General features: G+C 37.9%; 1 protein-coding gene across 2 annotated transcripts in view; it reads right to left on the reverse strand.

Moving 5' to 3' along the window:
- Positions 1–27,228, reverse strand: part of NLGN1 (neuroligin 1) — a 376,495-nt gene that overhangs the window by 189,393 nt on the left and 159,874 nt on the right. For both annotated transcript variants that reach the window (XM_058811941.1, XM_058811940.1), the window contains 2 exons: positions 13,289–13,348; positions 3,248–3,400 (listed from right to left, as the gene is read on the reverse strand). In XM_058811941.1, the coding sequence (XP_058667924.1) occupies positions 3,248–3,400; positions 13,289–13,348 (213 nt within the window). The remainder of the gene's footprint in view (positions 1–3,247; positions 3,401–13,288; positions 13,349–27,228) is intronic.

The raw sequence follows: 27,228 nt of genomic DNA on the forward strand, positions 1-27,228 counted from the left end.
CCTATCAGCAGAGTTTAAAAACCAAACTTTTCTTCATGCGTGTTCTTTCCCAAAAAGAGGCCATCAAGATATATCTGCACTGTCCTTCAAGGCTGTTGGACTGCTTCTGCAGTGCTCCTTCTTGGTGAAATTGCTTGCACAAGACTTGCATTCAGAAAGAATCTAAAGAAGACATAGTGTGGTTCCAATTTTTTACTTTCTTACTCAGTAGTCCCCAATTTCCCAGGGCAAGCAGTTCTCTTTTCCATCATCTTTATTAAGGACAGTCTCTAACAGACTTGCATCCCCAGACTTGTTTCAAAGACAAAGTTGGGCCAGGGAAGCCATCAGGGCTTTGGGTTTTTGTTTGATTATTTGGTTAGTATATTTTGGTTTTATTTTGGATTTTATTTTTATTTTAGATGCACTTGCTCCATTATTCTTTAATTTTTATTATTGCTTTCTCTTTACCAAATGGATTTCTCTTTTAAGCATTTTCTAATATTTTATTTAGAAATAAATCTTGCATCTCCAAAAAACACAGTCCATAAAAAATTAGTCCATAAAACAAGGGATCATTCAACTCAGAATAAACAGGAAAATAATCTGAACTGTCTGAATAATCTGGAGCTGTCTACTGTGGACTTAATAGTAATACTGCAAGGACCTTAATACCAAAATATATCCCCAGTCTCAAGTCTGGAAGAAGATGTTACTATTTCAGCTCTAAGCATTTATTGAATGATAATGATCTATCAGTTTAATTATTTAAGAAAAGTCAACATCTTAGTGAAATGATGGCAGAGGACTCACAGAGATCACCTATATAAAGACATCTATCCACAAAAGTCTGATACAAGAAACCAGATCAATAAAGGTCATGTGTAAGGGAGAAGACACCTTATTTCATCCCTACATCTTCTCATGTGATTAATAATTCCTTAAATTTTCCTTCTGCCTTTAAAGCCAGGCATTTTACACAGTGGTGAGGGGATATCCAGGTATCCCACAGGCACCAATCAGTGGAGCTGGACCTCTCACCTTGTGAGATGTGATCAGGAAAGGGAAGACGAGAATTTTTTCCCTATGTTTTTGTAAATCCATATCTTAATGTGACTGCAAAGGGTAACATTCTGCTGGAACAAGGAGGAACAAGAGCTTCAAAATATCAAAATGCTAAAAGCTGATATCTACTGTGATTCTGTACAGTCCTACTCTGATGGTATCTGCAGATTAGAAAACAAGGAAAAGGAGGAAAAATTTAAATGGCTCAAACTTTCTTTTCTGATTCTTGCCCTGTTTCTCCACTACCTATTTAATCATTATTTATTTAATACATGACAGATAGACATTGCACCAAATACAGTAGATTTGTATGACTTCTACATAAACAGCATTGGTTTTACTAAGGAAACCCCAAAACCCGTTACAAGGTTTGCAGAACATCATATCAAGTATTCATACCAATCGCTGGATTCTGCTGTGAATTTTAGAGGTTTTACTGTAATAGGTCCCACTTAAAATAAAATCATCTCTTTGACCCTTGAGGCTCAGTAAAGACCATGAAGCCCAAAGAATCACAAAGACATGAACAAAAATGAAATCCTCTAAGCTGATGAGATGGTAACTATGGGTTGCCTCAGTGATCAGTGTTAATTTACAAGTGCAAAAACCATTATCATCAACAAAGGTGTATTAATTTTCATCTTTCAAGCAACTAGCCCTTTTAAACACTGCAATTACTAATGACTTAGGAATCAGACTTAATAATACACAAAAATAAACAGCCCTTTTAGATAATAGATACTTTCTTTTATACTGGCAAATAATACAGAGAAATAGTGTTTGAGACATTAAAGACAGGCACTGGTGCAAAACTGAAATGTTGATTAGAGGCACAGGTAGCAGATTATTAACTGCTGTACTAATATGTGTCCAGGACTTTAAGTTATCACATAACTAGAAAACAGGAGGAATAAAACCATACAAAATACCAGAACTTCCTTACTTAAAGTGTTACACCACAAATGAAACCTCCAGTACCAAGGAAATAAATCCAGACAATAATAGTGATATCTCCATAAATTATTCAGTCCCTTGTAAAACACAATCACAGTAGACTAAATTCAAAATCTAAAGTTAAAATCTATTCCCTCCCCCTGAAGTTAGGAAATTAGGATAAGAATTTTTAACAAAAATGAAACTGTTGGAAGACAATTACCCAGATGAGCAAAGCAGAACCGACCCACTTGGGGACTGAGCTGACCAAATTCAAAACACCAAGAACAGAGCAATGACAAAAACCAACAACCCAAAAGTAAAGTAGAGTAGCAGACATTTGAAAATGAAATTGACTGGTGTTCAGAATAAATTCCCTGCTGTTACAGATGTTCCAGGGAATACCTCTATGTCAGTATTCTGAAGTTACTGTTCTGATCTCCATTATATCCCAGGATCCAGCTCCTGCTCTCGGGAGTCTTAGCATGCAATATTTTGGTAGAATATGCAAAAGAACCCTTTAACAATCATGTTGTCTCAAGAGCTTTATCATGCATGTGACTATTCTGAGAAAATAGCAGAGTAGGTTTTTTTTTCCATAAACACAAGGTACCAGAAGGAGACCACACACCTCTACCAACAGCACAAACACGTTCTATTGAATGTATTTGAAACAATCAAAATTAACTCCTTCATTCTCTAATACATTACCTGGAAAAGAAATACTGGATGTATTTGAATGACACCCATACCACTTCTCAAAACCACAATGAAGCTCAAAACTAACAGATAAAATGATGTTTTCATAGCATCCTTCACTTTTTCAAAGCATAAAAAAATCCTGGTAATTAAAAGTTAGTCTCTTCCATTCCACTAGCAAACTCTACCCTCTATGGCTTAAAAGTTCTTAAAAAATTAATTTACCTATCTATGAATTAGAACATCAGGGTTATTCACAGAAACAAACAAACAAAAAAAAAAAAGTAGAAAAAGAAAAAAAGGAAATAAAAGAGAGAAACTCTTCTGCCTGGACAGTTCAGCAGTGGGAATACCTGTTTCATGCAGCATGACAGCAGGCTCTTCCAGAAAATACCTGCAATGTCTTTATATCCCATCTCCAGCATACAAACCTTATATTTGACACAGAAAATTTAAAAATACTTGATGCCTCTCTTCTGCTTTTTTCTTTTTCCTTTAAAGTACATTCTCACATATAATATGAATTGCATTGCAGATAGCAGGGATTAGTGGAAAGCTGAAAGCTTCTTACCAAGCACCCCAAGGCGATAGTTGACTGTGATGACTATCACATTCCCATAACTTGCTAGAACACTGCCATCATATAAATTTCCAGTGCCTTCCATGTAGGACCCTCCGTGAATATACACCATGACAGGCTTAGGTCCCCCACTGTCCCGAATGTCTGGAAAAAATATTAAGACACATTTTATCTCAAGAAAGCACCAAAGAAGATACATGCAATATTTTGAAATTTTTTTTAATTTTTTTTTTTTTTTTTTTAGTGAGGTTATTTTTTTTTCCAAGTGTATCTCAAGCAACATCTTTTACATAAGGAAATGGGCAGGTGGGAACAAGCGGTCCTTTGTGGCTTGCTCGTAACTAAAACTCCTTTTTTGTTTTTGAAACACTCTGAAAAGCAGAAAGGAACTGAAAATGGTAACACATTTGCTCAAAAGCAGTGAGGCATTGCTCTGATTCTGGCCCTGCTTAGTTGGGTGTCTTCTGTGTAATGTCTGCTAACATAAGAGTGAGCTCATTTTGGCTGAACACTTCTCAAGCTCACTGCAACCTTCTGTTATCTTAGCTAAGGGAAATCTAACATATTAAGAGAAACAAGATTTCTGCTCCTACATAAAGTGTTGATTTCTTCCACTTCCCTAATTTTTAAAAGGCATGTACAAACAGCAGTCTTTGCATGGGTCTGCAGTTTGAGTTCAAAAAGTACTTGTAAATTTTTTAGCAATTAGACCTTGAATTAAGATTATTGATAACTTCTGCAGTTTGAGTTCAAAAAGTACTTGTAAGTTGTTCAGCACTTAGACCATGAATTAAGATTATTGAGAACTTCAGGGTAGCCTGAAGTTTAAGGTGCATGTGTACTTCTTAGTTTCCTAAATCATGAAAAGGACTATTTGAAAAAATAACTGCCTGAAACAATACTGAAAAATCCCCATCCTGCATTCAAAAAAAAAAGCAGCAAGGCTATCAAAAGTGACATCAAAGGCAGGGAACAGTTTTAAAATGTTAGAAGCTCTGCCATTCTCTCTGACAAAAAAATTAGATATTGTCGTAGTGTTTTGAGTTTGATTTAGGTATCCCTCCACCCCTCAACAGTCCTATTTGCAAACGGATGCATCTACTCAGAATAAAATTCTGAATATATGAACAGTGTTACTGCTCTTGAGGAGAATTGCTCCTGAGTATCAATCCAAAACAGTTGGTATGGGCTGATATGTTTTAAAAAGTTGGGGGTTTTCTGTTGGACAGGAAATAAATCAGCTTAGGCGTAAATTTAAACTGTTACATCTGATTAAATTGCATTTTGTTCTGATTTACTGGGTTCCTGAGTCTCTCCCACAACCCAAATCATAATATGCCATAATAGTCCCTCAAAAGCAAAAAAGCCAATAGCAAGACAGCATAGGAAAATTTCCCAGTGCTGAACTGTTCTGAACATTCTGATTCAAAACCACTTTTTTTGTCATTATGACAGTATTCAAGTAACTTCTCTGATTGCTTCCTTCAGCATTTGAAGAAACCTCAGATGTATTGTTTATTCCTTTGATTTGGGAGGATCTTAGTTTAGAAGCTTTCAAGGGAGCTCTCTGCAGAACTGTTGGAATTGTTTCTGGAGGAGCAGGTGGGGGCAGCTTCCCTAAAAACCCTGCTTTTGGAATGAGTTGAAAAACAGCAGCACAGATGTTCCTGTTTATAAAAAGCCAACTGCTACTATTACTTTGATATTGATTCTGATTTGAAGAAAATGCCAGAACAGTCAAGATCAGAAATTGGACCTTCAATATTGGAAGTACTAGAAAAATCACTTATTCAAGACCAAAAAGATGATGAAAGGTTGTGCATGAAATTGCTCTCCTTGATTGTGCTTTTAGTGAGGGCTTTACAACATACAACTTTCAGAGTGTAAATTTACAGAGATTATTTATCTTCACTGTCCATAGGATGGAGTTATGAGCTTCTCAGGCTTAAAATCTACACTGAAAAAATTCTTCCAAAATTCATACACTGTTTCTAGTATGTGCTTGTTCCTAGTCTATGCTGCCTTTTTTTTTTTTTTGATACAAATACAGAAGCAATAATAAATTATTAATCTGAAATCACTGTGTGACTGTTCCCAGCAGAAATTGTACACAGTTAATTGTATGCTTGATGGTAACAGGGGGAAACTGTCTCAGAATTCTTCTTTAATTAAAATTACATAGAATGTTACAGAGCACCAACTGTGAATAGCAATGAAATGTTGGTATCACTGGCCTGTATAACTGGAAAATAATAATGGAATATTTAGAAAAGAATGAGTGTCCTTTATCAGAGAAAGGAAGCACATATTCATGAATAAAAATCTCATATATAAGGAAGTTATTATTTGAGTAATTTCTGTCTCTACAATACTGTTATTTTCCACTACTAATATCCTTGTAAAGATTACAGATCAGATAGATAAAGGAAGGCCAGTTTTCAGCTCTCTCTGTGCCATGTCAGAGCAAATGACATGCAGAATGAATTTTCCTCATTCTCTGCTTTGCCAAAACCATCAGTCACAAGAGGAATCCCTCCCACAATAGGAAAACTCTGCCTCTGAGTGTCTTGGGCAGGGATCTAGTGCTGGGGACATCAGCCAGGGTATGCAGCATTCAACTGAGGCTGGTGGCACTTTGGGCTATGAATCATACAAAGGTTTTCCTGGGAAAAAGAAATATCACTGCATTTTGGTCAGAGGTTTCATATCAGTTGCAGTCTACAGCCAGGAGTATTTGAAAGGTGCAAATATTCAGCTGGGAGGGTGTTGTTTGAGCACATATGTTATTAGCAACTGAGGTTATTAAATGGTAAGATTGAAGAAAGAGAGCAAAAAAATCAAGAATTTTAATTAAGAATTGATTCCTACCTTAAAATGTTCCTCCATGAAAACTCTCATCCTTTAGAACTAAACTGGAGGAAGAATTAAGGTAATACTCTGTGAGGAGAACATTTTTATGTATTAGTACAAAAGTGGCAGAAAGATGCACTTTTCAAATTGATTATTGGAGTTAAGTATCCAACTCAATGAAGTAAATAATTGATGTTTTTGGTACTCAGGTACTTTTCAAAACCTGACCATAAATGATACATCCTTTTTTGTTCTCCTGCAGTCCTTTATATGCATGTGCTGGAGTGATCTCAGGACACTGTAGTTACACTTTCATATGCAGATTAATAGTAATTCAAGGATGAAGATTAACAGTTATTTGTGTTTGTAGCTCATTCTGAACCTGAAGACTTTAGGTGTAAATGTGGCATTTCTGCCACCGGTAGATTTATAGACTGATTTAATTTAGTTGTGTTCTGCAATTTTGTTGCCTTTTATTAAGTGTTGCTTTAATTAAAAACAGACACATTCATCTTTTCTAAGACATATGCAAGGATAGCACTGTTAAAAATCCTTCTCAAATTCAACTCAGTTCTGGTTTCAGTCACTCCTAAGATCATTTTTGAGTGCTGTGATTTGTTTGGCTTTCAATTGCTAGTTCATAAAACATCTAAGTAGTTCTTACTGTACAGCACAGAATAACCTTATTTATATTACATATACATTAATTTTCTTGTAATTATTTCTATTATTCATTCTCTTCTGTACCTTTCTAATGTTTGTTGCATCTACTTTTTATGTCTCATATTAATTGTTACAGACAATTTAGGAATGGGGCTGACTTTTATTCCATGTTTGTTACATTACACAACCAGGTCTGACTGTGAATATCAGTCACAATTGTCATATATAACAAAACATAATTATAGCTTCAGTCATTCAAAACTGCTGTGAATTGGCCATGTGACTTAACAAGCATAATTTGCATTGGAAAACCAAAATGGGAAAGGAAAAAAAGCCTACCTTGAGACAACTTCACACAAAAAGATAATTAGTTTAGCACTGATGTCACAAGCATTGCTTTTCTAGATGGCATAAAAAAAATTGTGACAGCTTGATGCAGATTGTTAAGTAAATCCTGGGTTTTGAATGTGAAAAAAGACTAGAACAGAGGAAAACTTTCAGATTGGTGAGTGCAAAACCTGTGTGTGCCCTCCATAGGATGCTATGTGGATATGTGTGTAACTCTTCCATAACCTTCTGTAGAAAATATTTAAGTAGAGCATGGTACCAATCATTGCTACTCTTAATAATTTTAAAGCCTTTCAACAGCATTTGACCTTTCAGTTTGAATCCATCAGATGCCTTATAGATGCACTACCATTTAATAAACTAGTGCACTTAGTCCTAATATTTAAACATCCATTAATGCCAAGATTTTAAAATGAGATATAAAGCTAGATATCCTGAGATTTTCAAAGTAACTATTGAGCTTCTGTGAGGAGTTTCCAATATGTTTTCTATTTTAAAATATAGCCTGCATCCATCAGGCTTCAGACAAATAGAATTCTCTCCCTTTGTTTGTTTTCCTGCCTGTCAAACCAGGGGATCATTTTGTGCACTCTCAAACCCTTAACTACCTTCACCTGAAAATTATTTGAGATCCTGATGGAGGACTATACAAACGTTATCCTAGCATGAAAAAGGCCAAAGCTTTTACAGGTAAACATCTGGAGCAGATTCCCATTAGAGTAGGACCTCAATAGCCAGGTAAGCACTCATTTTAAATTATTAAAGGATGATTAGAACTGCAAAAGCTGACAGACTCTTCACTGTACAAGCAATGCTTGGCAGCGCTGAAAGTGAAATGAAGCCCTAAAGAGGTACTTAAATTAAAGGTCTGTCAGGATTTTATCATGCATGTTTTCAAGTATTAATAACATCACCACAAAAATTTGACACAACTTGAACAGAGTGTCTGTGCATGAAGGGAAAATATAATCAGCACAATTTAATGTGCAAGTGGCACTGGAAGCTGTGCTTTGGAGAGGAAATCAGGGAGCTAACATGAATGGGTGACAGGGGGAACAGGAATCATTAATTTGGCTAGGTGCATCAGTCAATAATCACCCAGAGTGGTCAGATCTGTGCTGCCCCAGCCTGGCTGGCTCTCATTTTAAACAATATGTTTTAAGAAACCATTTGAAATTGTAATTTCAAGGCTGGAGCATGTGGTTGCTTAGCAGGACAGACAAATGTGTTCTGCTGTTTGCTGATCTCCCAAGCCCAAAAACATGCAACCAGTGCCAGACAGAGAGAGTGCTGCTCCCCCTCTTTCTTACCATGGCAGCTGAAGCCACATGAAATGCCAAACTTGGCATCTCAGAGTATTTTAGGACCAATGGAATGACAGGGGGCTGTGGAGAGCCTCAACTCTGCAATGTGCTCCTTCACACCAACGGCACTGCAGGCTGTTAAGCATAAGGGGGGATCTGTAGACAAATTCTGCATCGTTAGGAACTTAAAATTTGAGTTGGTTTTTGGCTTTTTTGATTTAAAACTTGCTCCGGACCAAGAACTTCCTTCTGTCAACAAAGTCCAATAGCCCATACGAGACAGAGCACCAGACTAAATTATCAGAATCATCACAGTTACAGCCTGTGAGCAAACAGCAGCATCTGCTCCTAATCTATCTCCTTTTCCACAGGAGAAATTGAGAGGGAGGAGGGAAGAGCAGAAGCATCCATCAACTGCAGTGCAGGCCCCGCTTGTGAGGCATGTGCTCTCAGCAACAGACTTGGTGTCTGCCTTCCTCAGACTTGGCATCTGCACTCTTCCTTTCTAAAAATGGAAGAGCAGCATTCCTGTGCTGCAGGGGGATGCTGTGAGGCTGAATGCATTAAAAACTGAGAGATGCTCAAGCAGCTCTGGGGACTAAATAAGGATTTAAGATTTGCAGGTTGATGTGCCAGGCAAGGTGTGTGTGATGGAGCAGGGGATGGGAATTCATTTGTGAGCAATCCTTCATGGATATTTCATACAACACTCACTGCTTAGAAGTCCAGCTCTGGTCCCAGAGTACGTTGGCTGGTTAATGGTTTGTGTTGCCATATTTTAGGTCACGCTTAGGATTTTAGTGGATAGGAACTAAGGGTGCATAAGAACCACTGATTTTTGCTATTTATTAAATTTTTGCCAATTAAAATTATTACCTGACCAAAATTAAGATTGAGAGAAGACAGTATGATTAAAATATTTTACTTTTTAAAACTAAGCCTTGTTTCCAGACTGGGGAAGGCAGACTTTGTGTAACTGCTGAGCAATTTGAATGCAAATCTTGCATCTACACTAGATATTGCATACCTGCAGGTCAGCAAATGGGCAAATCCACCACTGCTATAAAGAGGGAAAGCCCCAGTGCTCACTGGTTGTAAATGCTTTTGCCACTTTTGGTTTTGGTGCCTGCTCAAGTTGTTCAATGTTTACTGAGAACAGGTAAGCAATAAAAGTATAGGGATGAAAGGGTTAGACAGAAAGAATAGTCCATCCAGACTGAGGAAAAAAAGGCATTTATGTGATTTCTGACTTTTCACACTCATAGAATTTGAAAACACCTTCATTTTTTAAACAGCAAATTTGCAGATCATTAGCTGGTAATGTGCACTACTGCCTTTGGGTCTTTTGAAAACAAAAATGAAAAATGATCTCATTAAGCCCAGTCTACTGGTTGCAGCACATACCAGAGATCCAAGTTTGATTGCTGACTCCAGTGCCTGTGCAGGCAAGGCTTGGACCACAACACTGTGGTAGTGGCATGCAGCAGCTGATGGGAGTAGGATTATTGAATTTTAAAGGGAAATCTTCTAATCAAGCTCAGATATTTGAGTGGCACGACACAAAATGCTCTCCAGACATTTGCTACAGGAAGCTGCTATGGAAGATCTTTGTTCAGAAAGATATAATACAATAAATAACGTGAGATCTCTAGATTTTTTCACGTAGAGACCATCTTGGGCATTTTAGAAATCACTGAGCCTTGTTTATATAACATGGACTCTGTGGATATCTGGTAGCAATTCTTTTGCATCATGTACAGCCCACTTTCCCTAAGGCTCCACTTTCATCATTCATTCAGTTTAGCATTTATTTTATTTTTTCTACAGCTATTTGTTTGAAGGATTTTACACTGCCTAAAATCTACCATACTAGAAAAAGGGAAGGCTTTGAAGGACAAAGCAGAAAACTTTGCAGAAAACTTTGCTTGGCCTCTCTCTTTCCTGCTACTCATACCCAAACACATGACTGAGTTTGTGAACTCTTCAGTTCTGCACGTGCAACAGGTGCTGGAGTTCCACAAAGGAGCAGGTTCACAAAAATGCAGGAGTTCACAAAAATGCAGGACACCTGATCCTGCTCCTCCCCTGGAAAATGCATGGTCTCAGCAGAGAGGGCTTCTATCAACCCAGCAGACACCCCAGCAGTCTTGAGTGTCTAGTGATCATAAAAATTTAAATTTTCCCTGTCTCTCTGTGCCTCTCAGAAGCAGTAAAAGTCTAATTACTGCCTGCACTCTTCTATTGGCACAGAAAGGAGAACAAAACTGTCACTTGTACGCCAGAGAAAATTAATCCCAGTCCTATAAATTACAGAGATTTATTAGTGTTGTAAATGTGCTTCTTCCCCCCTAGTTGGAGTGCTGTGTTCTTACAGCCCTTCCTCTCCCTCCTGCAATTGTCAGAGCAGGAGACAGGTTTTCCCTGACATGGACACTTGTTCTCAGCAGGCTGAGATCCCTCCTCTCATCTGAGCCTCCCTACTCCAGCGCTTTCTGACAGCAACCACTCTCTGCTGAATTTCAGTAGACTGAGGAGCCTCTTCTCAGCAGAGGAGGGCTCCGCAAACCTGATGTTATTGGCATCTGTCTTGGCAATTATACAGCAATTTAGGAGAGCTATTAAGGCCCACTGGGTGAACAGCCCAAATTTCAAATGGTTTCTTAAAACATGTTGTTAAAACAAGACAGAGTCATTCTTGTAATGGCTAACTCACTATCACAGATTTTTGAGATTTCATAAGAATGCCCCTTGCAATATTCTGTTATGGACTTGGGTACAAATGTCCTGACTACATAAAGCTAGGAGGATCTGAATTGTCATAATTATCTCTATATGGCCTGATTTCAGCTGGGATAGGGTTAATTTGTGCACTCAGGGTGGGAATAATGTTGATATTCATTTTTGTAATGACTAACTCACTATCACAGATTTTTGAGATTTCATAAGAATGCCCCTTGCAACATTCTGTCATGGACTTGGGTACAAATGTCCTGACTTTATAGAGCTAAGAGGATCTGAATTGTGATAATTAGCTCTATGTGGCCTGATTTCAGCTGGGATAGGGTTAATTTGTGCTCTCAGGGTGAGAATAATGTTGATATTCAGTGGTTGCTGAGCAGTGCTCACACCAAGGCAAGGACTTTTCAGCTCCTCACCCCCCAGCAAATAAACTGGGGGGGCATGAGAGGTTAGGAGGGGACAGAGCCAGGACAGCTGAGCCCACCAGGCCAAAGGGAAATTCCAGATATTCCATATCCCATGGCCTCATGCTCAGCATGGAACCTGGGGGGAAGCTGGCTGGGGGTCACTGCTCAGGAGCTGCTGAGCATCTAAGCCAGGGGCTGTGAGCAATTGCTCTGTGCACCACGTGTTTGGCATATCCTCATTGTCTTCTCACGATTATTGCTATTATTTAATTTCATTCCTGTCATATTGAACTGTCTTTATCTCAATTAATAATTTTACTTTTATATTTCCTTCCCCAGTTCTCTCCCTCAGGGAGGAGTGACTGGCTCTGTACTATTTAGCTGCCTGCTGGCTTAAACCACCACAGGAGAGCTTTCAAAGGAGATTTCCAATTTATCAAAACCATCAAATCTTGCAAATTTTGGCCCAGCTGGTGGGCTTTCATTCGTATGCTTAACATACAGATCCAGTAAAGGATCATAAATCAGTCATAAAATTGTGACAAAATCTGTGTTCAATTATTGGGTAAGAAGTTAAATGCTCAAATTTGCCTTCCTTAATCTTTTCTAGAAAGACTCTGTGCTTCTGTTTAAGTTAGAGTAGTTGATGTTACCTGTGATGAAAAATTTCTTAGTAAAGAACCTTTCAAGCCTACGAGTAAATTTTCATCTGGCCAACTTCCCCCTGCCACCCCAAATATTAAGAGAGAAGCAAGCAGCAACTCTACCAGTCCTATATGGTAATTTGTTTTACTCATTGACCATAAACCACTCAAAGTGTGTGTTTAAGATTCACAACTCTGAAGCACATCTACCTGAAGGGATGAGACTGCTCAGGAAAAGAGCCCCTTGTTACCATTTTCATAGCCCTGAAAAAATATCAAATCTGCATAGCTTCATGATCAACAGACATAATTTATGAACAGAATAACATGCTTGACATTTCAAACTTTTGATTTTACTTGGTAATAGGGTTTTCTAAGGGTCAGCTCAAGTAGATCAACATCTTTGTATGCTTGCAGAAAACAGAAGTGGTGAGGGTTTTTTTTTAGTTTAGCTCCACGGAGCTTCACCAGCAGGCAATGCTGCCTCCCTTCTGGAGGGAGGTGGGGTAGCCTTTAATATTAAATATTTTTCATTGCAGCCTAAATGCAGATGGGTTGGCACTTGGGGAAGTTCTGTTGCTTAAGAGACACTTTTAAAGAATGTTCTGAATTTTTTCCTTTTATAAACACAATATTTTCTATGTTTATCAAACTGAGATCAGTCAGTGAAAAAAAAAAGAAACATCTTTGTACTTGGTGAAATACATAGGGTTAGAAAACATGCAAAAAGGTGTACAGAGAAACTTTAAAAGAGTGTTAGTTTAAAGAGTATGGACAAAATTCAGTCAAAAGGTGGGATGCAACATATCAAAAGTCCATTTCAAGAAAACAAAAACCCTCCTTTTTAAATATTGTTACTTTTTTGTATCAAAACGTAGAACTTAACAACATTCTTTCTTTTAAAAAATTAAAAATATATATGTATAACAACAAGCAAGAAGACAAAACACATCAAAAATGGGAATTAAAAAAAAACAAAAAAACTCTTCAAAAGAAGACAAGAAGTCAAAAAAAGAGGGGAGAAAAAAGATTTTCAGGGATCCTTGTCATGCAAATCAGTTTGGCGGCAAAAAATACCTTCATCTTCAGCACCGTCATTATCACCTAAATCATCTGTCTGTTTCTTTGTAAGGGGACCTAGGATTAAGAACGGAGAAAATGGAGGAAAAAAGACAATTCAAGAATATACAAGACTGAGGAAAAAAAACAGTGAATATTAAATTCCCACGGACGTCTCAAGAAAAACATTTTCAGGGAGGGAAATCTTAGTTTATAGCAACCCATTTTTCATTAAGTTTTTCAAACATTACAGCAAAACCTTCCCTCGGGGGTATGGCTATTAGAAACATCCAGCATGAGAAGCTGAGAGTGCCCAGTGCTTTATTGTTTTTAAATGAAGAATTAAAGCTTGTTTACTAAAAGCATACCCCGCCATAGACTGTAGTTATCCACTTCATTTAATTGGTTTTTTCCTGTTGCTGTTATTAGGAATAGTGGAGACAAGAACTGCCAAATTACCTCTTGCACTTGATGCAATAAGGTGGTTAATAAAAGGCTTGACAGTTGGTTAAAACAATATTTTCTGTCAAATGCTAATTCACATTTCTAAATTCAACCATTTAAGCTCATGCTTTATATAAAGATAAGCACAGGTTTAATTTTGGGATTTTTTGACACATTCATCACATTCTCTTTTAAATAGAGCTGTAGATATCCTTGAAACCTTTGACTACCTGCTGAGATATTTGTAAAAAAACATGAAAATCCATATGTAAACCAGAAACAAGAGTGAAATCCCAGACCAACTGAAGACAATGACTTTTGCCATTGGTTTCAATGGGCCAGAGTTAGTTTCATGCAAAAAAGTTGCATTGAATTGAAATTTTAGCTTGGGCAAAGCACCCAGGTTCATAATTCCTTATCTCCATGAAAGGATGATGAGAAAAAATTTCTTTATACCCAACACCTCTATTATTAACAAGTATTTATAGATTTATCATGTTTTCCAATGGGAAAAACACCCACTCTTTTACTGAGAAATAAAAATATACACCAGAAGGAAAGTCAAAGGCCATTCTGAAAATATTTCCACGTCATATATTTTACACACTTACACACAAACAAAAGACAGTTGGAACTCAGCATTATCTTTCCTTTTTTTTTTTCAGAGCTCTCTCATTTCCATGACATTCTGTAATTTGCATGCGAAAAAGCAATCAGTAGAAACACAGGGCTAAGTAACAAAAAAAGAAAAAGCCAGCCAAGCACAGAGTAGAAAACAAGAACTTCCTCATGCATAAAATAGCAATAGACAAAAACAACAACAAAAAAAGAGATGAACAGTATGTGTTGATATTTGCAGTAGATGTAGGCAAGAGACATGCATTAAATCCAAGCACTGTGGAGTATTAAAACATTTGTATTTAAAAAGCTCTCTGTTATTTTACAGGATATTAGTCATTCAGCATTAAACTTGTCTTTTATAGGCAAAGTACCATGTATTTGAGTGATGCGTTTTTAAAAAAAAATCATAAAATGCTTTTACCAGGTGCATGGGTTTAAGAAACAGAAAAAAATCATGAAGTACCATGAGACTTTAACTGTGAATGTAGGAACTGGACTGTATTACTGAAAGCCAAAGCTCAATACCTTAATTCCTGCATCAGTCAGGAGTATAGTTTATAAGTCATTCTAAATACAGAACACTAGAATTATACATCATAAAGAAAACACAAGCATTTTTATAATCACACCTGAAACAATCACTCTCTTCAACTGAAAGCCTTGGTGATGTAGGTTTTTCCTACCACAAGTCCTGGGTATACTCTTGCAATATTTGGTATCTGCATAATGTGTCCTGATCCAAACACACACATTCAAACATCTCTCTGCCCAGCATTTTCATACCATAACAAATTTACTTCTAAAAGAGTAAAATCAGAAGAATAAAAACTCTAAGCAAAGAATGACAATATTTTCAGGATGGGTTTTCAGCATAGAGAACAGGAAGGGTTAATTTAAGAATGGTGAGAGCTGTGTACTTAAGAATGGAGATGCAGACACAGGCAAGGATATATGTATTTATACACACACACATGTTCTTAGTAGCTTCTTATATTTTGAATTTTAAAAGTCACCAGAAAGGTACAAAGTGGCATCTGGAAAGCCAAACAACACACATTTCTCCAAACAACTTGCACAGAGATGGGCAATTTATTTTCTAGATGAAACCAAGATTGTGTGTGTTACAATTTTTTTTAATAGCTGGCTTTTGGCAGGTATTTTGTGTAGATCATGGTTCCAGATCTCAACTTCAATTACAAAGGGCATCAACCATCTCAAAGTAAATGTCTAGTCTCATACCATTTCTGATTTTATAATATGGTAAAGCATGACTGGGGCTAGCTTTAAAAATGACCTGGATATTTATCATGTTTATGCAGTTCTGAAATTCTCTGAAAAACAGTAAAAAAAAAACGCCAAACAATTAGACCATCTTTCCTAAAATCATAGAATTGTTAAGGTTGGAAAAGACCCTTGAGATCCAGCTCAGGCATTAACCCAGCACTGCCAAGGCTGCCACCAAGCCATGTCCCCAGGAGCCACAGTCACACATCTTTTAAATACCTCCAGGGATGGTGACTCAACCACTTCCCTGGGCAGCCTGTTCCAGTGCTTGACAATTCCTTTTTGCAAAGGGGCTGACCTATTTTTAAGCTGTCATAAATTAAACATGTTTTTTAATACAGCCGTAGCTCTGTTTCACAATCCAAGGGCTCTCTGCTCCCCACATCCCCCGAGCAGGAGGACTCATCCCTGTGGAGACACGTGGCAGAGCCACCAGGCACCACTCACAGTGCCTGGGAAACAGATGAGAGATTATTTCTCCCACAAGCTCACTCTGGCCTGCAAATATCATTTATTGCATCTTCAGAGAGGTTTTCTGCTTCCTGGAACTGTAATGCTCCGAGTCCAAGGGACCAAAGCAGAGTTTGGCCCTCACGCAGCAGGTGTGAACTCCTCATATTTTATCTAAACACAAAGAGGTGCTGTGAAGATTAATTTAGATTTGTTTTAATTGCTGGGCTGTCTAAAAGGGCAAAATCAAGGGGTTCAGGAGTAGCTGAACCCTTGTTTCAAGTACTGAGCCCTATTATGATCTGTGTTCCCTGCTCCACGTTCAGATGCTGAAGACACTTTCTGAAGTCATGAAAGTGGTATTAAGAGAAGCTCTGGATTAGAATTCCACCCCTTTCAGCAATAACTCTCATTCTGAAATCAGTAAGAAATGGCTTTTGCTTCTGATTCTCCAGATAACTGATTACTCTGACTAACAGCCTCGCCATGTCTGGATGATCATAAAGAAAGATTGATGTTTTGAGTCCTCACACAGGAAAACACTCTGAAGTCACAAGCAGATAAACAGAATAAAAATCTTATGGCAAGAACCTACAAAATGTAGCAGCAATAGCCTTTTTAAGTAAAAATAAATCAGAACTAAAATTGCTTAGTAAGTGTATAATTTTTAGATATTTCCTGCAGATTTCAATTAATATTCTACAGATAGCTTATGATTTTGTAAATTAAATATATCCCCCAACTAGGTTTATTTCTTTAGCACTGACTGTTCATTCAATATATGATATTTTAGGGTTCTTTCATCATTTTAATATTCTTTTCAGGTAACAGAAGCTAATTTTAAGAATATTGATACTAAGACACAATGGACTATGAGACAATGAAACAAAAAGGAATATTTTACAAAACTATGATTGCCAGAAGTCTTTTGTCCTCAGTTACTTTTCACTGTTGTTCTACTCCAGCCTTCTCTTCACCTTTTGTGAAGGCCCAATTAATTTTACTTTTTGAGTATTTCAATTTCAAAAATGGGCATCCATTATAAAAAACAAAGGATTTTACTATGTTTAACTCACAAGCCTTCAAACAGCTAATGCTGCCTTACTATGCCAGCCTAAATTTTAGCTAAAGTTTATGTAATAAATATTAAATATCAACAAAGTAATCAGGTACCATAACTAATGGGGGAAAAAGAGGATACTAAAGCCTCTAAAATGCTGATGCAAAGATGATTTACTTATCAAAAGCCTCTCTAAGGTTTAGTCTCATGTTGGTGCATACCCTTAACTCTCATTAATGCTAATGGGAAATTGGACCCCTAAGTCACTTTAAAAAGGGGGGAAAGTGATTACTGCATTTTATGTTTCCTAAAGGCAAGGAATAGTCTTGCTACAAAAGCTGAAGAAACTCTGAGAGCAGGAGGCGCTCCTAACGAAGCCTATACTCGCTTAATTTAAAAATAGTTCTTGCATTATTTAAATTATTATTCAAATATTTATTCTGTTTGTGTTGCAATCAGTGCTGAGGCACTAACATGATGCATTTTTAGATCCTGATGGTGATTTGTAAATGCCTTTCCTCCGCTCAAAGTAAGAGAAATAACACACCTCCTGTCCAGTTAGCTCAAGAGTAATTACGCTCTCAGAAATAATTAAACCCAGCCATATTAATTCTGGTTTTTATCATTCCCTTTGATGAAGGACTAAGGTACTTTAGCTCCCAAATACATTAAAGCTGATTATAAATTCTCTCTTTATGGGCTGGATTCGGCAGAAATTATCCGTGGCCTTTCGGGCCGCGGGAGTGTGGGAGGCAGGGAAGCTCTGGGTGCCATTAGCTCTTTGGCCTGGGAAAGCTATTCATCATCAAATAGAGTCATGCTGCAAGTTGACACCATTTTGTAAAACAACAGTGCAAATCCTCTAAACTTAATAAATCAGGGCTGATGTATACAGCCATTGTTAGGGCCAAAATGTTCTCCTTCGGTAATGAGGGAAGTGGGGAAGAAAAAAGGACCTTTTACATCAGGTTAAGTAGGCTCCATGGATCCAGTAATTTAGAAATCACCATAGCAATAATTATTCTTTGAGGTAAGGTGTCTCTGCTGGATGGAAAGGGGGAGAGACAAGGCTGACTGCTGAAATTATACTTGTAGAAAAATTCACCAGGTTGCAACACTGTGCAATGTGTCCCCAACCAGCTACTGCTTCATTAGCCCATTTCTTAATTGAGCACTGAAAATCCATGAAGTGAAATTCCCTCATCTTTTTAGACTCTACCTTTGGTTCCAAATATAAAACAATCAATTCTTTGTTATTTCTACCATCATTTTTGCCCAATAGATTCTCCAACTAAAAAGCCCCACAAACTTGTATTGAATTACCGCTGTCTAGCGGATATTAGCTCAGGCACAATAATATGTTGCACCTATATCTAGTTTTTAATTTCAAAGAAATTAATGACAGGTTATAATTAACAATCTTCACACCTCAACATTTTCTGTGAAGAGAAATCAAATTTGTATATGTTGAGATGGAAATATAACTCTCTCTACATATGCATATATGTGATGACAGAAGAGAAAGTTACAGCACAATAGTTATCTGATGAATAATTTTATAAAGTCATCATCTTTCACTTGAAAATTAGAAAGCTCCCAGCAAAAATAAAAGAACTAGGATTCCTTAGAGAAGACAAATTTGGAAGGTACAAAAGGCAGCTGGGTCTAAGAAACACTTAAAAAAATTCTTCTTTTGTTGTACTTTGCTGCAACAGACAGAACAATCTTTTGATTTCTTTTTTATTTTTCTTTTTATCATCCTGATTTCACCACACACTCACTGCTTTCCTTGTTATTCACATACCCCCCCATCTCATTAAATTCCTTTTATTTCCATATTGCACTTATTTGTAATATTCATACTTATCAGCAGGGCAAAGCCCTGGCCGACTTTGCTTTTTATGGCAACATTTGCATTCATGTTTTAACAACAAATGATGGCACAAGCCTCAGTAGTTTCACATCTCACTACCTGATTTGTGATGACAATCAAGCTCTGTAATTAGAGCTGCAAGTAACTCAAATTTGCATCTGCGAGTGAGTGACAGGTACAAATTGAACCCACAAAAGGGTTGCCAACTTTCTTTGAAAATTTACATGTATAAATGCTTTGTCACTAAAGAAGCTATTCTGACACTTCAAGACTAACTCCTGCTGTGCCTTTTATAACAGCATATTGCTGAAGTGTCACACAGAAAGAATATCTAATCCCAAACCTTTTTATTCACAAGATTAATCACACTGGCTGGATCTTGATTTCCCTTAAATCTGAAGGAGTTTCATTACTGCATGCTAGATATGTGTGAATTTAAATAAGATTAGAATCTGGGAACATGGGGAGAGTTTCACTTCTGCTTCCCGTTTTAGATGCAGGCTGAAATTCTCTGTATTCTCAGAGGCTCAGGCACTTTATGCTCACATGTCCTGGGAACAGGCCCTTGGTAAATCCCATTCCCTTCAAAATAGGTCACTCCCTAAATCCACTTCCATTTCCAGGGGGTTTTGGTTCCATGATATGCCTTGCATGGAGCCATGCACCATTCCAGGGAGAGCAGAATAGGTGCAGGTGGGTGGGTGAGGTGTCCCCACACACAGAGGGGACAAGGCCAGCCCTGGGGATATTTGGGTGATCCTGACAGGCCTGGGGTGAGCTCACAGCTCATGTCTCTACATCATCTAGCACAGGAGAGAATTCTAGGACAGGAGACGATTCCATGGAAGAGCCAAAACCCTGGGAGTTATTCCACACATCCTAATTTCTGAGACACTCCAGCTTTAGCTCTAGCCAGTGGAAAAATAATTTGCTACAGAGGGGAAAGAGGAAAGACACTTATTTACTTCTTTATCCCAGTGGAAGTGAGGAATGGAGCAGACACTCAGAATAAAGGAGTGGGTGTCCCACCCACCAGAGATTGAAACATTCCTTTTCTCCTGTCTAAGGGACCGAGACTCTGCTGGCCAAGGTCGGCACAGAGCAGCAAAGCCCATGCCTTTGGCCAGGAACAGTGCAGCTGCAGTGCTGCAGAGCTGAGGGATGGGTGGGTGAGAGACACGGAAAATGGAAATTGCAAGCTGTTATATTGGCATTAACATCAGCATTTACGACTCCAGTGCCACCTCACATGCTTGTGTCACAAGTTCACACAGATTCCACCATTCTGTTTGCATTAATAATTCATGTTGTTTTACAGACACTCCTACTCAGGGTGACACTGTGCTGTAGGGAATTGAATGCAGCATTGCATGCTGTGCCACCACCTGAGCTGTGAGATCATGAATCAGTTCTCCCTCTCTACAGGTAATGACCACAATCCAGACCTAATGAAGACTTATGGACATGCTTAACTTTAAGCCTCTGAGTAAGTTCTCTCAAGTCAACAGCCTAAATCCAATATTATTAAGATAGATTCACTACCATTAACAGAACTGCTCAATTTGCATCTGGGCCAGAAGGTCAGCTCAGGGGTAAAAGATAAACAGACAGGAGCATCCCAAATTCCCAACTTCCCTCAGTTATTCTGTGGATAAATCTAATCAACAAATAGGATTTCAATCTCTTGAACACACAACCAAAGCTCTGCAATGAAATTAAATTGTCTTTTTAGAAATGCATTGCTTCTTAGTCTATGTACATACAAATAAAAATCTGCTTTCATTTTCCACAGCTCTCATAATCAAATCGCTTCCTAATTTTAAAGAAGATATGAACTTGTTTTAGACTACCAGGTTATAAAAATTGATCATATTTAGTTCATGCAATAGAACTAAAGATCTGTAACTTTAAGATCCAAATTTTCAGTTCCCAAAGGAAGACTTACAACTACCATTAACATATCAACATTAATCTTCACTTTCCCTTGAAGATCTCTCTAGCATTGTTGTAATAAGTTGAAATCCTGCAAGTCAGGATGCAGTGAGTGCATCCTTTGTATAAGGACATACAAAGACACAGCTGAAAAAAACACCATCAATTTAGGTAATCAACTGGTAAGGTTTGTTCTATCTTTTTGTTTGCTTTTTGGGGGAATTTTGGTTGATTCAGATGGGTTGGGTGGGTCACCTACAGCAATAAGCTACACTATGAAAAATAAATACAAAATAAACATATACTTACACGCAAAAATAACATTAAAAATATTATTTCACTTTTATTTCATTGTTGCCTTCTGTTCTCTGCCCAAAACAATAACTGGATAAATAAATTTTCTAATCTTGTCCCCAAATCTCTCTCTTTCTGCAAAGAAAAGATCCCAAACCAGCAGTCCCAACAGATGAGATCACTTTGAGATTTCTGCACAAGTAATTTCCTTTGCTAGGGACTGGAAAAACCTTTTTCCTGACTAATTCTGCTAACTGCCAGAGCTGGTGTTGCAGCAGCTCCATGGGTTTGTTTATGGCACAGCTGAGCACACAGTCCAGCTCTCCCAAGGCCCAGTTTCAAACACCCAAATAGCAGAACAAAATTGGTCTTCATGTAACCATGTAATTGAACATTGCAGAGAAAATGAAGTTAATTGTGCATAATATTTTCATACAGAGTTTGGAATGAAATAAGTTCTCCCACCCCTCTTCCCAATGCACTTCATGTCATCTGGTTTCAAGGCACATGCTTGGAGCTCTGTGTAACTCACTGCAACCTGTGCAGTGTTTTACATCTGGAAACTCACACTCCTGCAACCACGGACATCAGGGATGATATACAAGTCTCGTTTCTCCATTTTCTGAGTGAGCCACTATCAGTAAAAGGAATCCAGCTACCTCACAGGGCTGAATTCCTTCAGAAAAGTGGCAAAGGGGAGAAGAAACGTGTACAGCTGACTGCAATCCAGCCCTGTCCTCACAAATGCTCAGCAGACAGAAGGGCAGGGAGTTCAGAGGCAAAGCTCTTATGGATCACCCTTTCAATGCCCTTGTGCTGGCTCTGAATCTCTGCATTTCTGGCCACATTCTGAGTAGCATAAAGAAAATCTGATGCTATAGCAAGAAACCACAGTGGAGGTCGTGTATTCTGAGTCATTCCCAGCAGGTTAAACTGGGCAGAACTGCACCCTCTGTTATCAAATGTCAAGGAATGTCTCCAGCAGGGACCAGAACTTCCCAGCCTAATGCTGATGCTGGTCCTAAGTCACAGGGCTGTTCCTTGTTGGTCTCCTGTGATCTCAAGGGCAGAAATAACACTTCTGATAAATTTCCTATATTTGCATGTACAGTCATGTCCAAATGCTTTGAAAAACATTCACCCAACACAGTTTCTTCCTGCAAGGTGGAGGATTTCCTTTTAGTTATATATGGCTACATAAATATATGTGTACATATATAAACAAGCAGGCTTTCCTACGTGCCTTTTAACACAGGGATTTCTTCCTACACTTCTGAAGCTCTGAGCAACTGTGAAACAGAAATACATTAAAGAAATTAATACTGATACTAATAGCCTGGTGTTCAGAACCACAGTCTTTCCATTAACTTAGATCCTGGAAAGAATATAATGTACTTTAAGTCAAATGTTTCTCTGCTATTTGATGCTTTCAAAGCATCCTTTAAGGCCATTTATTTGGAGTGTGGTCACCAGCTTTTAGAAACATCATTATATCTGCTCTCATTACCACACCTTTTGACAGAATCAAAGTGCATAGCTCTGAGAAATGGTGATGGGAGAGCTTAGGGGACAGCATTTATGCAAAAGGCTGTCAGAAGGAAAGTGCCTGGCCCCACTTATCCTCTCATATTTACATTCTGTATTTTTAGAAGAGCATAATTTTAGGCAGGAGATCGCAAAACATCTCAGCAATGAAGCAGTCACAAAACCAGAACAGCACAGGCAGCACTTGAAGATTAGTGGGATCAAATACTTGTCATAAGGAAAATCATTTTCATTTTGACATGTTTTCAGTGTTAGCACAGTACCTGTTTTGAAAGTACAGTTGACTTGCTCTGCATGTTATATTAAGGATTCCCAAAAGAATAGAAAAATAAGTCCTTACACTGAATGGAGCATGAAAGGAAATCAGCACATCACTTCTAATCCAGCAGAACTCCAGACAGGCAGTGATACCCAGTTTTACTGGGTTTTATTTACAGAGCTACTGTCGACTCCTATATGGACAGAAGGCTCCAAACCCTTCTGGTAGAAACTTTGCCTTCATGCTTCCTGTTTAATAATTGAGTATCTTAACACAGAAGCTGGTGAATAGAAAATGATCATCAAAACGAAACAGATCTAAAAAATGTCAAGTCTAGAAGTACAATATATTATTTACAAAAAGCATAGCAAATTTAAAAGCAAAATGTCAGAGTAGCCCTTGCTTCCATTTTCACAACAGCCACTTAGGTGAGAGCTGACAGGTTTGGGACAATATGACATTTCTAATTCTTTATCTGCTGACAATAACCCTGCTCTCTGGAGGAAAGCAACAAAATGCAGAGCAGATAAAGGCATAACATTTCTCAGTGTTGGACAAAAGGTACTCTCACTTCTGTTTTTGTTTGTTTTCCTTCTGGAAGTCAGCTTGCTTGGGATCACAGCAGGGGCACAGTTACCAAGAGTTTCACACTGACTAGTGGGGGAAAATGTGCTTTTTTTTTTTGCCTAACAAATACTGATAAATGAAATTAAGAGTATGCACTACTAAATTACAGTGATGGTCCAAGGTTTCATGAATGGGTCCCTTTGGTAACAAAACCACTAGCTGAATTAAACAGGGCAAGGACTACACACAGCAGTTACTTTATAACCACTTGAACCCTTTAGTGAGTTAATTGTCAACTCCTTAATTGTTGGTTGGTTTCTTTAGAATGGCAAATGGCATCTTCTATTTAGAATGTAAAAACAAGAATCTGTGAAGAATATTTTTGAGACTATCTGAGCAAACAGTGTTTGTGAGCCTTTCCCAAGTCAACCAAGTATCAGAGTACCCAATCTCCATCCTGCTGGGCACAATGAATGCCTACAGCAAGCACAGCCAAATACTGGCACCAGGACTGTACTTTAGACTATCAAACTACCAAAACCACTGAGGGCAGTGAAGATCATTCCTGTAACAGACAGTGCTGGTCTGTTCCTATGGGGCAGCAAAGATTGTTGGGTTCATAAGCAAAAGCAATCTTGGTTCTCATTTTCACTTCCACAGCAGTAATTAGTAATTTCCATAGTAGGAGGCAGAATTTAAAATGTAAAGTTTTCCTGTACAATTAGTTAGTTTGTTAGCATTGTGGATTCAATAATGTTTGGCAGTGTTAGACAGATTCATTCCAGCTCTTTAGCTAAGGGATTATTAACTGAACTGTAAATGCAGGGTATTTAATGTAGACAAATGGGAACAATCCAATTAACTTCAATTGTTTCTGAGAGCTTTTAACTCATGCCTTCAGAGATATACATGCACTGAGAGTATATTAACATTGTGATTTAAATGTAGGAGAAAGTTTTAGAAATGTATGTGAGCATAGATGGCTTCCACATATTTTTGCTAAAGTGAGAGCTAAAAAAATAATTCTCTTTCTCCTGGGATTTTCTTTGCACAGTTTATGTATATCTGCTGGAGGAAGACTAGATGCAGACAGAATATTTGAAATCAAAAGAAAAGGAACCTTTTACTGACATCAACTCCCCAAAAATAAATAATAAACTGTGTTTACTTGTCTTTTATTGGTGAAACCTGGTTTCCTGGAAAACACGCCAGCCAGCATTACTGATCAATAATATTCAGTAAGTCTCTTTGTGTTGAAAGGTTTGTAGAATAGACAAAGACTTTTGTCTGCTTCCAAATGTTTTGTAGAAATGGACAAACATGAATTAAATGGTCCATTTAACAGAAGAAATTTAGTAGTTTTGTATTATCAGAAAGCGTGAAAAATTAGAGTTGTTTCATATTTCAACGTAAAGCAATAACCCAACTTTGCAATTAGCACTGTTTGTAAATTAAAAGCATTTTTACATAAAGTCACGATTCGCTGTGGGTTTGGATGAGGTTCCAGTGCTTGTCTGCTGAGCTGGGCCACGTCCTCAGCTTGGAGCTGCTCTCACAGGAGTTTCAGGCTCTTCCCTCTCCTTCCCCATCACTTCACCCTCCGACTCCATCCCAGCCCACTGCATGACCCCAGTGCAAGAGCAGCTTTGGCAGATTTCGACTGGCTCTGGATTCCAGCCAGCTGCAGCCCTTCCTTTGCTGCTTCCCAAAACCAGAGGTGTGACTGACATCGGTGCGAATCCCACCTGAGCTGGCCCTCCTCTGTCGCAGACATCTCTTTATGAAAACCTTTTCCTTAGGATTTTTTTCTTCTTGAGAAGCTGAGAGGCCTCGGAGGCAAAATGTAAACAATGGTTATCTGCTGCTGTGGAATGCAACAGGTGCATCTGGGATTGGTCTCATGTGGTTGTTTCTAATTAATGGCCAGTCACAGTCCAGCTGGCTTGCACACAGTGTCCGAGCCACAAACCTTTGTTATTCATGTCTTCCTATTCTTAGTTTAGCTAGCCTTCTGAGAACCTTTTCTTCTATTTTTTAGTATATGTTTAATTTAATATATATTATAAAATAAAAACTCAAGCCTTCTGAAATATGGAGTCAGATCCTCTCTTCTCTCTTCCCTCAACATAAGACCCCTGTGAACACTGTCACACTCCTCTGCTCTGAATAACACACACAGAACTCAAAATTCCACTGGTGGTTGTAACTGTGAGGAGCTGACACAAACCCCGTAAGAACTGGCTCACAACTACTCAAAGAACATAAATGCTGCAATGAAATACATCATTCTCAGCAGTGTTAGAGCATCCTTTGTTTTCTAAGGTGCCCTTCCCTGGGCCTTCCACCGGAACCACTGATGAGCAATGAAATTTATGTCACAATGTGACCAGAAGTCACTGGCACTTAATTACCACTACTGTGACACACCCAAACTATAAACTCTAAATGTAGCTCCCCACATGTGAGCTATATAAGCAAGGACCACCTTGATAAGAGATTTTAGCAAGCACAGACCATACAGACAATACAGCTCACATCACTGCAGATCCCTCCAATTTCATTACTTGCCACAATCAATTCTACAGTTCCATAAAATTGGTTAATTAATTGTTAATTTCTTTCTGTGCAGTTCATTTCATGCAGACAGGATGGACTGAATATAAGCTCTCATTAAAATGAGTGCATTGTGTAGCATCACACCTATATAATAGTCTGATATTCTATTGTTTTGAGCAATTAGTGCACGTCATTGAAAGCACAGATGGGTGATTCAAATCAGTGTGTGTCATATGCAAAATTCACAGAACATTTAAAGTCTTCCAACTAGTTGCATCTGTCATATCTATTATGTCAAATATTAAACTGCAGAGTCTATTTTGGGTTTCAAGCTTGAAATAAAGATCCTCCTCTCCCATCATCCTTCAAAGTAAAAATAACCCTTCATTACCTGTGAAGGGAAAACAAAATATCTAGAAACCTATATCACTTTAGCAGCAAGAGGTTACATTTACATCTGTCTTGTTACACCCACTTGCTCAGGCCAAGATAACCTGTCCTTTTATATCCCCCTAATAAAATTTCTCACTTGAAAAAATGTTTCAATTTCATTTTGCTAAAAATTTTCCCCAAAGTTTCATTTCAACTTTGAATTTTAATTTTCTTAAGAAGAAAATTATATATTTAATGGACCACAGCTGTCTGGAAAGTACATATTTGATAGGCATACAGTACTAATTTGGAAAATGAGTGTGATTTACTTGATGAGTCACAATGAATGTCTGTAAATATGTATCCAAGTTTCTTACTAGACCAGTAAGCTGTATAACACAGAAATCACTCTTAAAACACAAATATCTTCCCAGAAGAATGGATGCCAACATTAACAGCTCCATTTTCCTCACTGCTTTCATGATTTTGGTTGATGGAACACAGAAATAAGATATCCTCTAAGGGGGCAAATATTGAATGTAACAGATTTTCCCAATTTAACATTTTTTAGAACGTAAAAACTGTGGCATGGTGTGACAGTGTTCATAGGGGTCCCAGGATGAGGGAAGAGATGAGGATCTGGCTCCATGTTTCAGAAGGCTGATTTATTATTTTATGATATATATTACATTAAAACTACA

Source organism: Ammospiza caudacuta, chromosome 11 (assembly GCF_027887145.1).
Source record: "Ammospiza caudacuta isolate bAmmCau1 chromosome 11, bAmmCau1.pri, whole genome shotgun sequence".
NCBI lineage: Eukaryota > Metazoa > Chordata > Aves > Passeriformes > Passerellidae > Ammospiza > Ammospiza caudacuta.